Source organism: Martes martes (assembly GCF_963455335.1).
Source record: "Martes martes genome assembly, chromosome: 1".
NCBI lineage: Eukaryota > Metazoa > Chordata > Mammalia > Carnivora > Mustelidae > Martes > Martes martes.
In genome coordinates this window covers 190610569-190625660 of record NC_137888.1, presented here as the reverse complement: position 1 = coordinate 190625660, position 15092 = coordinate 190610569, and the positions used below count along the sequence as shown (strand labels likewise).

At 45.4% G+C, this 15092-nt stretch overlaps 1 protein-coding gene across 4 annotated transcripts in view; it reads left to right on the top strand.

Moving 5' to 3' along the window:
• PXK (PX domain containing serine/threonine kinase like) overlaps window positions 1-15092 on the top strand; it is a 78954-nt gene that overhangs the window by 57706 nt on the left and 6156 nt on the right. Inside the window, exons 14-17 of one of the 4 annotated variants that reach the window (XM_080811816.1) lie at window positions 5891-5968; window positions 6506-6592; window positions 7237-7306; window positions 9940-9999. In XM_080811816.1, the coding sequence (XP_080667942.1) occupies window positions 5891-5968; window positions 6506-6592; window positions 7237-7306; window positions 9940-9999 (295 nt within the window). Of the gene's footprint in view, window positions 1-5890; window positions 5969-6505; window positions 6593-7236; window positions 7307-9936; window positions 10004-15092 lie in introns of all 4 variants that reach the window. The other 3 variants (XM_080811815.1, XM_080811818.1, XM_080811817.1) reach the window with 3 other exon arrangements.

Below are 15092 nucleotides of genomic sequence, written 5' to 3'. Positions count from 1 at the left end.
GTCCAACAACATAATGACTTGATATTTGTGTACATTATGAAGTCACCTCCACAGTAAGTCTAGTTAACATCTGTCACTATATATAGTTAAAATTCTTTTCTTGTGGTGAGATTTTTTAAGATTTACTTTCTTAGCAACTTTAAAGTATACAATATAGTATCTTAATAATAGTCACCATGCTGTACATTATGTCCCTATGACTTAACTTATTTTGGAACTGGAAGTTTGTACCTTTTGCCCCCTCCACCTGTTTCATCTGCCCCACCCTCCCGACCTGGCAACCACCATTCTGTTCTCTGTGAACAGTGTGTTCTCTATGAGTTCAGGTTTGGTTTTGTTTTTAGAGCCCACATATAAATGACATCATACAGTATTCGTCTTTCTCTGTCTAACTTATTTCACTTAGCATAATGCCCCCAAGCTCCATTCATGTTGTTGCAAATGGAAGGATTTCCTTTTTTTTTTTTTTAAGATTTTATTTATTTATTTGAGAGAGAGTGCAAGTGAGCAGGAGCAGGGGGACAGGCAGAAGGAGAGGGAGAAGGAGGCTGCACACCGAGCAGGGAGCCCCACGCAGGACTTGATCCCAGGACCCTGGGACCAAGACCCGAGCGGAAGGCAGCCGCTTAACCAACTGAGCCACCCAGGCATCCCAGGATTTCCCTTTTTATGGCCAAGTAATATTCCATTGTATATACCCACATTTTCTTAATCCATTCATCCACTGGTAGACACTTAGACAACCATTGTTTCCATGTTGTGGTATAAATAATGCTACAGTGAACATGGGAGTGCATATCTTTTTGATTCAGTGTTTTCATATCCTTCAGATAAATAGCCAGAAGTGGAATTGCTGGATCATTTGGTAGTTCTATTTTTAATTTTTTGAGGAACCTCCATACTATTTTCCCAATTTACATCTCCACCTATAGTATAAAGGTTTCTTTTTTCTCCATATCCTCACCAGCAGTTGTTATCTTGTCTTTGTGATACTAGCCATTGCAACAGATGTTAGCTGATACCTCCTGTGGTTTTGATTTGCATTTCCGTGATTAGTGATGTTGAGCACCTTCTCATTAGACGTTGGCCATCTGTGTGTCAAGTTAGTGCTTTTTTTAATTAAACAAGAGAAGGTACAGTATTTTTTTTTAATTGACATACAGGTAACATGCAATATCCTCTTAGTTGTGTACATCAAAGTGATTTGATATTTTTTATATATTATGAAATGATCCCAACAATAAGCCTAGTTACCATCTACCACCACACAAAGTCATTAAAATATCGACTATATCCTCTATGTTGTAATGAACGTGGCTTATTAATTTTATAACTGGAAGTTTAGGTACAGAGTTTATAATAGTGAAAATCTGAAAACATTCTAGTATCTGTGCTGCCAAAGCAAGCACTTGAAAACAATCTAAATATTCTACAATTAGGGACTAATTTAAGAATTTATGGTGTATCTGTTTGACAAAATGTTTTTTATCTAATGAAAGTAAAATTTATAAAGACATTGTAGTAGCATGGAAAACGACTATTTGGGCTAAGGGGGAAAGACAAGCAAGATAAAAATACAATGTGTAAAAAGAATACCTTGTCTAGCAGAAAGTCAGGAAGGAAAATCCTGGGAAGTAGCAGCGTCGTGTGGTATCATGGGAAGAGTAGGGGCTTTAGAACCCGAAAAAACTCAGGATGATGCCTTACTTCGCTTTTTTTATACCAGCCATATATCTATGGCTGCTTTTCTCAGACATGACATTTTTTTCAAGATTTTATTTATTTGTCAGAGAGAAAGCACAAGCAGGGAGAGCAGCAGGGAGAGGGAAAAGCAGGCTCCCCACTGAGCAGGAAGCCCCATGGGGAGCTCGATCCCAGAACTCTGGGATCCTGACATGAGCCAAAGGCAGACGCTTAACCAACTAAGCCATCCAGGTGTCCCATCATACACGACATTTGACATTTTGGATCAGAGAGTTGTTTGTTGTGGGGGCGGTCTTGTGCATTGTCGGACATTAAGCAACTTCCCTGGCCTGTACCCACTAGATGCAAACAGCACTTCCCTTCCACCCCACACATTGTGATGATAAAAATGTCTCCAAAAATCGGCGAATGTCCCCTAGAGAGGGAAGGGAGCAAAACAACCCCTATTTGAGATCTCTCATCTATGGGCCTGGTCTTTGAGTTGATGTTTACTCAGTGTGTACAACTGGTGAGTAACACCTGTTTATTGTTCTTGGTCAACTGAGATGGTCCACATGGGCACCTAGGCAGCGTGGGGGTCAGGACTGGCTCTCCTCAGGGCTCGAGGTCAGTTCTGTTCTGGGCAGTAGGATGAAGGGGGATTCTTCCTCCTCTCCATAGTCCAGAAGAACGTGTGATATTATTATGATGAAATTCCGTTTAGGAAAAACAAGGTGGAGTCTGAAGATTGTCCAGGAGAGGAAGACATTTTCCTTTGTCCTGTTTTGCCAGTCAGAGGAGTTCTGACAAAAATAGCTTGTTTGATTCTGAAGTAGGAAAGAAAAACATTTAAATCCATCTCTTCTTCACTGAAACTCCCCAGGAAATATACTCGGCCTTGTAAATAAATATGCTCTCCCCAACCCTGAATGTCCAGCCTAGGAATTATTACTAGACCTTGTTCTTTCTCTGAACCAGAGAGTCTGTGCAACAATGACAACGTGATTTAAAAATCAAGGTTAATTTCTTGTGTATGTGCTTTCTTTCTGGAAAGATACACAAGAAACTGGTGACATCGGTTGCCTCCATGAAGGAGAACTCATTGGCAGACTCTTTACTGTGTATGTATCCTTTCATATCTTTGAATTTTGAACCATATTACCTATTCAAAGGTTTTTAAATTTAAAATTTTAAAAGAATAATAGAGACAGGGGTGCCTGGGTGGCTTAGTGGGTTAAAGTCTCTGCCTTCGGCTCAGGTCATGATCCCAGGATTCTGGGATTGAGCCCCGCATCAGGCTCTCTGCTCAGTAGGGAGCCTGCTTCCTCCTCTCTCTCTGCCTGCCTCTCTGCGTACTTGTGATCTTTGTCTGTCAAATAAATAAAATCTTTAAAAAAAAAAAAAAAGGAAGACGAAGAATAGAGACAGGAAGTTCAACATGATCCAGCTGTCTGTTTCTCAGACCTGAAGAAATAACAGGCTCAGAAGCATACCAGGTACCAGGCTAGAAGAGTATCTTCCGGAAGAGTATCTTCTGGCAGGGGGCACATGGGAGGCTCAGTCCATTGAGCATCCAATTCTTGATTTCAGCTCAGCTCATCATCTCAGGGTTGTGGGATCAAGTCCCACATCGGGCTCTGTGCTGGAGCCTGCTTAGGATTCTCTCTCTCCCTCTGCACCACCCTCTAGCTCTCAAAAAAAAAAAAAAAAAAAGAGTATCTTCCGGCAGGAAAAAGCTTAAGCTTATGAAATACGGAAAGTAAATCTTTCACAGAGAAAATTTCTCTGAAGTTATAAAATACTACGATTAATTGAATTGGTTTGTGTGTGTTCCAATAAGCTGTATATATCTTTTATTTTCATTATGATAAAAAAACATAAAAGTTATCCTTTTAACCATTTTTTTAAAAAAGTTTTATTTATTTTTTTGAAAGAGATCACAAGTAGGCAGAGACCAGGCAGAGAGAGTGGAGAAGCAGGCTCCCTGCTGAGCAGAGAGCCCGACGTGGGGCTCGATCCCAGGACCCTGAGACCATGACCTGAGCCAAAGGCAGAGGCTTAATCCACTGAGCCACGCAGGCGGCCCCCTCTTAACCATTTTTAAGTGTACCCTTTAGTAGTGTTAACTGTGTTCACATTTGTTGTGTAACGTACTCCTAGAACGTTTTTATCTCAGTGACTAAAACTCAAGACCCATCAGACAACTCCCCCATTAACCCATCCCCAGCCCTTGGCAAGTACACTTCTTTCTGCTTCCATGACATTTCAGATGGCTTATATACCCGGAAGCTTACAGTATTTGTTCTTTTGTGACTGGCTCATTTCACTCAGGGTAATATCCTCTGTGTTCATTGGTTCGTGTGACAAGATGTCCTTTTTTTTTCCCCCTAAGATTTTATTTATTTATTTGAGAGAGAGGGAGAGAGCAGAGAGGGAGAAGCAAGTTCCCTGCTGAGCAGGAAGCCCGATGCGGGGCTCGATTCCAGGACCCAGGATCATGACCTGAACCGAAAGCAGACACTTAACCCACTGAGCCATTCAGGTTCCCCAGGATTTCTTTTCTTTTCTTTTTTTTTTGAAGGCTGAATACCATCTACTGTATCCACATACCACATTTTGTTTATCCATTCCTCTATAGATGGACATTTGAGCTTTTTTCACCTCTCGGCTATTGTGAATAATGCAGTGAACTTGGGTGTGCACATATCTCTTCAGGACCCTGCTTTCCAGTCTTTGGGATATGTACCCAGAAGTGCGATTGCTGGATCATGTGGTATTTCTATTTTTAGGCTTTTGAGAAACTTCGTGGTGTCTTCTGCAGCAGCCACACCATTTTACATTCCCACTGTCAGTGCACGAGGGCTCCAATTTCTCCCTGTCCTCGACAACACTTGTTATTTTCTGCTTTTGCAATAATGACCATCCTAATGTGTGTGAGGTGGTATCTCAGCATGGTTTTGATTTACATTCCTCTAATGAGAGATGTTGATTAATCTTTTCATACACTTGTTGCCCATTGTTAAATCTTCTTTGAGGAAATGTCTCTTCAGGTCCTTTGCCTGTTTTTTGTTTTTTTTTCCTCTTAGATTTTCTAATCTTTTTTTTTTTTAAGCTTTATTCTGGTGTCATCTATTTTTTTGTGACACATCCGTTTTTTTCCATCGGGTTATTTATTTTCTTTTGTCAGGTTATAAGAGTTCTTTGTATATTTTGGCTCTTACCCCTTGTTAAATATATGATTCCCAATCATTCCTCCCATACCATAGGTTCCTTTTTACTCTATTGATTATTTCCTTTGATATGTGGAAGTTTCCAAAAAGTTCCATCTGTCTGTTTCTGCTTTTCTTGCCTGTGCTTTTGGGGTCTTATCCAAAATCATTGTCAGATCCAATATCTTAAAGCTTCTGTTGTGTTCTAGGAGTTTTATAATTTCAGGTCTTCAGTCCAGTTTTGAGTTAATTTTTGCACATGGCATAAGGTGAGGGTCCAGCTTCATTCTTTCACATTCAATTTTCCTAGCACCATTTATTGAAGACACTGTCCTTTCTCTACCATGTATTTTGGGCACCCTGCTCAAATATCATTTCACCATATACCACATGAGAGTTTTATTTCTAGGCTCTCTATTCTGTCCTCTTGGTCCATGTGTCTGTCTGTATGCCAGTAGAACATTATTTTGATTATTGTAGTTTTGTAATATATTTTGAAATTGAGAAGTGTGATGCTTCCAATTTTGATCTTCTGTTTCAAGATTGTTTTGCCATTTGGGGCCCCTTGAGTTACTTGAGTTACTTGAAACATGTCATGTTTATTTATGTGTTTCATATATTCATGGTGGGGATGGATAGTATTCAAGTGGGTATCTGTGACTGGTTCTTTTTTTTTTTTTTTTAAGATTTTATTTATTTATTTGACAGACAGAGATCACAAATAGGCAGAGAGGCAGGCACAGTGAGAGGAAGGGAAGCAGGCTCCCGGCTGAGGAGAAAGCCCGATGCGGGGCTCGATTCCAGGACCCTGAGATCATGACCTGAGCCAAAGGCAGAGGCTTTAACCCACTAAGCCACCCAGGCGCCCTCTGTGACTGGTTCTATTGCAGACTCGCTCCTTCGTGATAACCAACCAATTAAGTCCTGTATTAAAACCAGGGCTTAAGAGAATCTCTGGCCATTTTACTCAGTGGGTTATGTACTTTCTCTTCTTTCAGATCCCCACAAAGTTAAAAGAGGCATTGAGAATCACCAAAGAATGTATAGAGAAAAGACTAATTGAAGAACAGAAACAGGTACATGTTATTAGCCCCTTACTGGCTTTTGATCTTTTAGTGTCCCCATCCTTTGCCGCCGTATTCCCAGTGACTTACCTTTGACTGGTTGTTCATTCCATAAACATTTCTTGCATCCTTGCTCTGAACCAGGCTGCATGCTCAATGCTGTGAGGTAGCCGATTACTTCACAGTCCTGCCCTCAAGGTGCTGAGCCTGTGGGGGAGACAAGCACATCCATAACACATGGTCTTTCTTTATGGTTGGGGCAGGCAGGGTAGTGGTGGGGGGGGCACACGTGGTCCTTGCTCTGAAGGTGCTGGGAGCCACACTTGTCTTCCATAGAGGAGCAAAGGGCAGGAAGGAACAGGGGGAAAGGAGAAAGGTCTTCAGCTTCTGGCAGACTCTTCTCTCAGACATCCAGACCCAGGCTTGGAGGTGACAGGCTGAGGAAGGACAAAATTTTCATCCAAAATAACTTGATTTGGCAAAACATGTTAGAGATTTTCACTGATGTAGGATACACTTACATTTGTGATGAATTGTGGTCTCTCAAAGATTCACCAGCATCGAAGACTGACAAGAGCTCAGTCTCACCATGGATCTGAAGAAGAAAGGAAAAAAAGAAAGATTTTAGCTCGAAAGGTAAGTGTGGTATCTCTGGATTCTCTGTGAATTCTTTTTTTTTTTTTAAGATTTTTTTTTTATTTATGAGAGAAAGCATGAGCGGGGGAGAGGGAGAAGCAGGCTCCCCACTGAGGAGGGAGCCAGACGGCCAGGCTTGATCCCAGGACGCTGAGATCATGACCTGAGCCGAAGGCAGATGCTTAACCAACTGAGCCACCCAGGCATCCCCTCTTTGCGAATTCTTGGCTACATGTGAAGAAAGCTGTAGGTTAATAGTGCACATTTAGTTAATGACAAGATTTTGTGCTGTATCTCCTTGAAAGCTAAAACTATTTCCAGATGACTGGTTTGCAGCTTTTAAAAAAGAGCTGCATAATATCAGTGGAGAAATGGACCGTATAGTTTCCTGGCTTGCTGGGATGATTACAGCCTAATGTAATTGGGGAGAATGACTGGCCTGAGATAGTAAACTCAGCATTCTTGGTTTTATTCCCCTTTTTGGTTGTGGCTCGTGGCTTCTTAACTGTATTAAGTTATGAGGCCAAATATGACCTCGTATGTAGCTAGGTTCACTGTGTGCCTGGGAAATATTTGTGTTCTAACTCTCGGCTTCAATGTGTTTATCTTTTACTGCCCTCCATCTCTCTCTCTTATTTTTAAAGAAGTCAAAACGATCTGCTGTTGAGAACAGTGAAGAGCATTCAGCAAAATACAGCAACTCCAATAATTCAGGTAACTGGTTATAGATTGTCGTGGGGTCTCCGGGCCCAAGGGTCAGGACGAGGCATCAAGAGTTTTGGGCTTCTAGTGGCCAGATACTGAGCAGTGTAGGGAACAAGAGAACCCTGCCCCTAGTAAATTCACGGGCTCACAGGCTCACATTCATGGGCTCACAGGACTCATGTGCTGAAGAATCCTCAGAGGTTATGGGGTAACCCAGCCTCTGCACTAATGGTGAGACTTGATCAAAGATGAGCATGAGGCATGGATGAAAAACCAACCCAACTTACAACATGAGGCCTCCTGTTTGTTAGTAGAACCTTCTCGAATAGAAACGACCCTGAGTCTTGCCTTCTACTCTGGTCCCTACGTGGTGGGAGAAAGTGCCCTTATACGTGGGTTGAGGAAAGCACTGAACAGTGTGTGGGTGTGGTGTGGGTGTGGTGGCGGGAGTGGCAAAGAGCGTCATTCCCGAAGGGCTGGGGTGGCACAGAGCATGGTCCTCGCACCCGCTCCTGGCTGCCCCTCGCCCAGCCCCGCTGGCTGTGGACCTTAGTGTCTCCATCTTCGGAAATCAGGGCCAGATTGAAAGACCCTTTGGGGACTTCAGTTTTTCCACCTTATGCATCCTATGAATCTTTCTTTTTCTTCCACCTTATGAGTCTGTGAGGTAGAGTTCCACATAGAGAAAGGCATGGCTTCATCTGAACCCACACAGCTCAAGCTTAGCCCAGAGGTCCAAGGAGAGGGGAGGTTTTGTTGGGTTGAGGGATAGCTGCGTATACTTTGAGGCGGGAGAAGGGCTGAGCAGAGAGGGAGAAGCTGAAGATGTGCAAGAGAGAGCAACTGGGAGGCCAGAAGGCCAAGAGGTTAGGCTCAGGAGCCCAGCTGTCAGCCTCACTGAAGAGGAAGCCCATCCATCTCTTCCTGGGAGGCAGGAGCCAGGAGAGCCTGTTGAAGAGGCAGAAGCATTTAAAAGTGGAAAGAAGGGAGGACATGGAGGATGTTCCCAGCTCTGTGTCTGCTCGGGTCTTCCCCTCGCAGTCAGTGAGGAGATGCCTGCCAGGGCGCACAGGACGCGAGTCCTGGACCAGCCGCAGCCAGGGATGGCAGGCGGTGCGGGTGGGGCTGGAAGTCGGGAGCGGGGCTGTCAGGGAAGGTGGTGGACTTCAGGAAGAGGCGGGAATGTGGTGACACCACTGCCTGCAGACTTGAGCCACAGAAGGGAGAGAGGTGGGGAGGCCCCCAGTGAAGACCAAGGCCGGCTCCTCAGGGATAGTGGCTGCTGTGGCCAGTGGGCATTTCCAGAGTTGGAGGTCTCCTTTCTCCACACTTGATGAAATGGATATGGGCCAGTCATCGTCAGCGTTAGGCTGAGACCATGTCTCTACCCAGCATGGCGGACAGATACTCTGTCCAATGGCTCATTCCTTATCAGGCAGAGAAAGCCTGGCTCAGTGTTCCCCACCTTCCCGAGGCCCTGCCTGCCTGCAAGGCTCTGGGCCCCTTGCACCCGGATGAGACTCCATGGACTCCCAAGACCCCACCACGCCCTCGAGAAGTTCAGGAAAGCCATGTAGCCATTGGTGGAAATGGACAGATCATCTCCAGACCCCACTGGAATCACAAATGCAATCTCCCCTTTACATATCTCCGTCAGCACTGGGAAGCAGTGGAAACACAGGATGCATTGGGTTTTACCTCATTTTTCAGTGTGAGAGAATATTGCGAACAGTGAAAAGCTACTCCGCTTGAGGGAGATGTGGTTTAACTGGGACCTTTCTCCTCACGCCCAGTGTCCGTGCTGTGCCCAGCCTGTCCTGTGGGTGGTAGGTGAGGTGATGGTTGGAGGCTTCTCAGAGGCCTGATCGCGGCCCTCCCTGGAGCTTCGGTCACTCACTCCAGAGGACCTCTGTGGTGGGGAGGGGGCTTCCCGTGGCCATAGAAAGGCTTATGTAGGAACCTCTCTGCTCATTGGGCCACTTTCATGTCAGGCCAGCTGGATGTTCTCTGGGGACTCCTGAGCAAAGGGGAGATGCTGAGAATATGGGAATATGCAGGTTGTTTTAATGGAAAAGAAGGTTCTTACTGGATTTCATCTAAGAAGAGGCCTGGGAGATCTACAAACCAAACAGGCTGACCCTATCTAGTTGAACGTAGCTGCTGATTAAATGGAACTTCTGCAGAGAGCACTGCTAGTGGGATGCTATGGAGAATTCTTGCTTCCTCTAGAGTGGCCTCCCCTGGATGGTTTTGCCCCCTGTACCGCTTGTGGCCACTGTTGTTTGTCATTCATTATGCAGGGACAGAGGCTGTGTCAGGAGGAGATACCATAGCCAACTGCACAAGCTGTCGACAGCTCAGAGTTGGTTTCAACCCAGGCAGGGCATAGAGGGCAGAGGGTGGCAGAGGGTGGCAGGGAGCCCTTAGTGGCCTGGGGACGAAGCGTACCCTGCACCCTGGGGGAAACCTGTGGTCACTGGGTCCAGGCTCTGAATTCTCTGTCCCTCCTCACCTTTTACCACAAGACCCACCCACTCAGCCAAGTGCAGATTCTCAGACAACAGTGGGTGCCCTGCTCAGGCCAGATTCCAGATGTCTGTCATTGGTCCCCAGGAAGGTTTGTCTGTGTTTTCTTTTAGCAGGATCTGGGGCCAGCTCACCTCTCACATCCCCGTCGTCACCGACTCCACCCTCTACAGCAGGTGAGTGATGAAGCCACAGTCCCTGCCACCCTCCTCTCGCCCAACAGGAGGAGTGGGGCCCTTTGCCTTCTGGCCCAGGTGCAAGCATCACAGGGGTCAGCCTTCTCCAGGGAACCCTGGGGGAGTGCACACTGGGAGAGCTGAGGGTCTTGGTGTCCCAAGTCCCACTTCACGGGGAGTGGAATAGTTGGTTTCAGAGGCAGCAGCCACCCTCCACCTCCAGCCTGCTCTGTGCTGAAAGGCCTTATGCTGGGCTCCTCAGATCAGGTCTTGTTGCTCCCTGGTGGTCTAGTGGTTAGGATTTGGCGCTCTCAGATCAGGTCTTGCCCCAGTACGTGCTGAGCCGATGGAAACACTTGTGCCACTGCCGGGGCGCCTTGTCCTGCCAGAGCTCTCCTCTCGGGGAGCCCAGCCACAATGTCATTTTGTCACCGAGCAGGACTGTTTGTGAAATGCCCAGGTGTGGGAGCGACAGAACCACCCAACTTCTGCTTTCCTGGTGACTGTTGGTGCTCTCTTCTGCTCTGTAATGTGTTTACTTGCCAGGGTAGTTTTCTGTGACTAGCCTTTGTTTTGCCCTTGCGAATTCAATCAGATTACCATGAGTTTGGTTTGAAAAAAACATAGAAAGAATTGGTCTTGGGGAATATTTATAAGAACAGTCTCTAATTCTTCCCCTCTTTCTTTTTTGAATTAGTATCTCTTTTCTGACCATTTTGCTTGCCTCAGAAAAACACACTGGGGGACCAGTATTTCTTTTCACTTCTTAAGGGAACCAGATGTTCTCAACATCCAAGGAGCCGGTTTTGCCTCTCAGAGCTTGTCAGCTGTGCTTGGAAGAGTTGCTGCAGCTGTCTGGAGGGAGGGTCACTGCCTGGGGTTGATTTATGAGTTGACAGTTCCATATTCATCAAGGCCTAAGGCAGCACCCAGGAGCTATCAAGAACGTTACCCATCTACTCTCAAATCTTCTAACTGACCTTCCTGAGAAAATGACAGGCTAGTGTAAAGGGAATAGTTTGCACAGCTTACTTCTGGCTGGTGGTGCCTCCTCTTGCTGACTGAGGATGGTTCCTGGTGGCTTGCTGCTGAGTGTTCTGGGCCAGGACCTGTTTTGAGGAGCCAAGTACCTGGTTCATGGGAATGATATTCTTTTCCCTGGCCGACTTTATGAGCAGCTTTTACAAGAAAGCCCCCAAATATTGTTCAGGAAAGAATACAGTCTTCTCTCTCTTGCGTAGGGGTGACTTGTATAGGCTAGTCAGAAATTTCTGGAACTCCACTGCCCAGATCATGTTCAGCCATTTAATGGAAGAAAGGATACTAATTTCACACCACTTAGACATTTGAAGGAAATTGAGAGAATGAAGAGTGAGAATCCATAAATGCTTCTTTAATACACGAGATGTCTCTTTAGTTATACAGAGCACCTACTGTATGCATTAGAGTGGTTGTGGGAAGTTAACTTCCAGTTCTCATTTTTAAATGCCTTGGGGAATTCTCAATCTATTTGGATTTTTTCGTGAACCCTCTGATTTTACCTGTGTTTTGAATTCGAGCTATCTCATACTGTAGCAGGTTTACATGAGATGAGGACATTTTTAGAATGAGAGAAGAAGAAGGGATCTTTTGTAATTGGAGGCAATGTTGGAAAAACGTTGAGGTGAGTGGGAGTGGCAGGGGGCGTTACTGTGAATTCGATCGGACCTGTTCTGAAAGGGAGTTGTAAGGATTGAGCGGGAAAACATGTGAAGACCCAAGCACAAAGCCTGGCAGAGGTGGTAGGTTCCCAGCAATTACTGGCTCCTTTCCTTTATCTCCTCTCACGATTTGTTGATGAACTGTCTCAGCCCTGAAGACTCTACTCTGACCTCTGCTGGGCACTTACTGTAATGCATCTCTTAAAAATGATTAGCATTCGCTTGTCAACCTAGCATTTCAGGCCCTAAATGGTGAGTTTATTCATTCAGTTACTCAGGATGCGTTGAATGAGAGCCTGCAATGTGCTGGACACTGTGGTTGGTCCTGGGTTACAGGGATAAATAGACAGGGCCCTAGCTCGTGTGGAGTCCCATTTCCAGTGCCTCTCAAGAACTCCAAGAACTAGACATAATTAAACAAGTGCTTTCCTTGGGGTCCAACTCTGGTAATTTTTCTCCTCCCAGTATTTCCCCTCTTTCAGTAGAGAATCTCTACCTGAAAAACTAGTGCACCAGCTTCTGTTCTGTGCAGGGCAGAAGGGAGCCACAGACAGGTAGTGGCTTGGTGCTGCTGTGCCCGTGTTTGCTGCTTGGTAAATCCTTGTTGCTGGTTTGCCTGGGTTTGCTCTGCCTTCAAGGCCTCTGCTGGGTGAGAGCAGACTCCCAGCCTACGGGTGGCATCTTCTAGACTCCCTGCCTAGACTGATCCCTCCTTCTAAGACAGGAGGCCAAGCTTCTCAGTGGGCTCATCTTTCTCACTGCTTCTCTGCACGCTGCCCATCTTGTTGCTGGAATCACATTTACTCCAATTTATGTCTTTATTTCTAGGCCAAGCTTATCATTAAAAAAAAAAAAAGTCATGCTTATCTGGGAACCAAGTGAAGAATAGTGTCTTCTAGCTTTATGATAAAAGGCAGTTTTCTCAATAAAGGAAGGAAAAATCTTCACTTTCAAGGATAGTATTCAACTAACAATTCCTGCTCAAGGTAGCATCTCAAACACAACTCAATCTGGGAGCCCTTGGGAACTATGCTTTGGGTCAGGGAACCTAAACTTGAGGGTGAACACTTGCTAGTTCTGGGACATTGGACCAGACAGTTGGCCTCCCTTTTGCTTCTGGTTTCTCATTTGTCAGTGAGGATAGTAACAGTGCCTGCCTACAGGAGTTTTTATGAGGACCCAGCACATTCCATGTGTATGGGGTTAGAACAGCACCTGCCATACACAAGCCCTCACTACACTGTTCCTTATCAGGAGACCTTGATGAATCACTTTACATGTTTGGGTGTTGGCTCCCTTCTCTGTCAAAGGCAAAAAGGTCAGAATTAAGGGGAGACTGTCTCATTTTCCCTTCTAATCAAGCATACTGTAAATCCACTGGGGATCCCGTTTGCTCAGCAACAGATCAACTTAGGCAAGTTCCGTTGGCCACATTGTCTTCCTCCCGAAAAATGTCAGCTTTAAGCACATTCGTGATAGCTGACAGTGGTCTTAGGCTCCGTGACTTTTAGTATGGGGTAGAAGGACATATGATTCTAAGCTAAGCGGTCTGCCTCTCATGAGCTCTTTCCAGCAAGCACGTAAGTACAGGGGCCTCCCACATTCCTTACCGCCCCTCCTGCCATGGCGCCTCTTGCTGAGGTCCTTACCAGATTGATGGAAGAAATGCCATTTCCCTAGGTCTGCTGGTCATTCCTTTGGGAGGAGTGAGATTCTCTAAAACTTCTGCTTCAATTCTTATATTTTCAGTGAGACCATTCCTTTCTTTTCTGCTGAAGGTTATACTTCCTGCCTCTGGAAAGTCACTCTTTCAAGAGCTTTAAAATTCTTTGTCCTGACTCATTTCATGGTAAATATCACCAACTTGTGTTTACACTTTGTATTCCTAGAACTGAGTAGTTTAGAAGGTCCCAGTTTATACACACACACACACACACACACACACACACACACAAATACACCCTAGCATTCTCTTTGGGAGTAGATAGGCCTGTTGTCTTGCTATTGTGTGTGTGTGGGGTTTCTTTTTAAAACAGGTGTGCAGGGGCGCCTGGGTGGCTCAGTGGGTTAAGGCCTCTGCCTTCGGCTCAGGTCATGATCCCAGGGTCCTGGGATCGAGCCCCGCATCGGGCTCTCTGCTCGGCGGGGAGCCTGCTTCCCCCTCTCTCTCTGCCTGCCTCTCTGCCTACTTGTGATCTCTCTCTGTCAAATAAATAAAATCTAAAAAAAAAAAAAAAAAAAAAAACAGGTGTGCAAAAGAGTGTTTGGGAAAGCTGAGTGAGAAGAGACCCTCAATTGTTGTTGTTTTTAATAAGCACATCTAACATATTTTAGGCACTTACTTTGTGCAAGGCACTGTTCTATGTAATTTAAAGTCATGGTTTGATTTAATCCCCATGAATACCTTCCTTTCCAATGAGAGTAGTTCCTACTAAAGCTCCATTTTAAAGGCAAAGAAAACGGAGGCCCTAGTGAGGTTAAGGGACTTTGACCAAGGTCACACAAGTGGGGGATGCTAGAGCCAGGATCCAAACTTGGTTCCAACCTTGCACATTTACCGGGTTGGTTTTTGTTAAGATTTTATTTATTTATATGACAGACAGAGATCACTAGTAGGCAGAGAGATAGGCAGAGAGAAAGGAGGAAGCAGGCTCCCTGCTGAGCAGAGAGCCCAATGTGGGGCTCAATCCCAGGACCCTGGGATCATGACCTGAGCCGAAGGCAGAGGCTTTAACCCACTGAGCCACCCAGGTGCCCCTACTGGGTTGGTTTGGATCAAGTGCCTGTTCTCTCGGGTGAAAGGCAGGGTGTGTGCTATTAAACACTGCTCTGTGGCCTGAAAAGAGCCCTGAAGGTAGAGTCGGAGCACTCTGGGCCAGAGTCCTAGCTCTGCCACTTTACAGCTGAGACTTTGACAAGTAATTTCCATTCTCTGAAGCTGACTTCTAAAAGAATTCCTGGTCTTTATTAGGTCTTGTACACCACAAAGCTTTATAAGCGGTGATGTGCTATAAAGTAGAAGCCATGAATGACCCACAAGAGAACTCTAGCCCTTTTGCTTGCAGCTGGTAATTTAAAGGAGTCATTTTGGAGAGAAAGCTGGCAATTCATAGAAAACTCAGTGTGTCAGAATGAGTGGGGATAGAGGGCAGTTTCAAATCTAGAGAGCTGGACGAGGGAAAACAGAGCTTTATGGGCACAGAGTGACTGAAAGCTTGAATAATAGGAAGGGTGGTTGAGAATAAATAAGACACAAAAAGGAGATATATTTATTTAGAGTGTTGGGAATTTCCAGACTCTGTCTGGCCAGGTGAAAGTCTGAACCCATTCTTGGCTCAGAATCCGTGTCTCCGGCCATAAGAATTGCTGCTTTTTCTTGAAACCTCCACACCC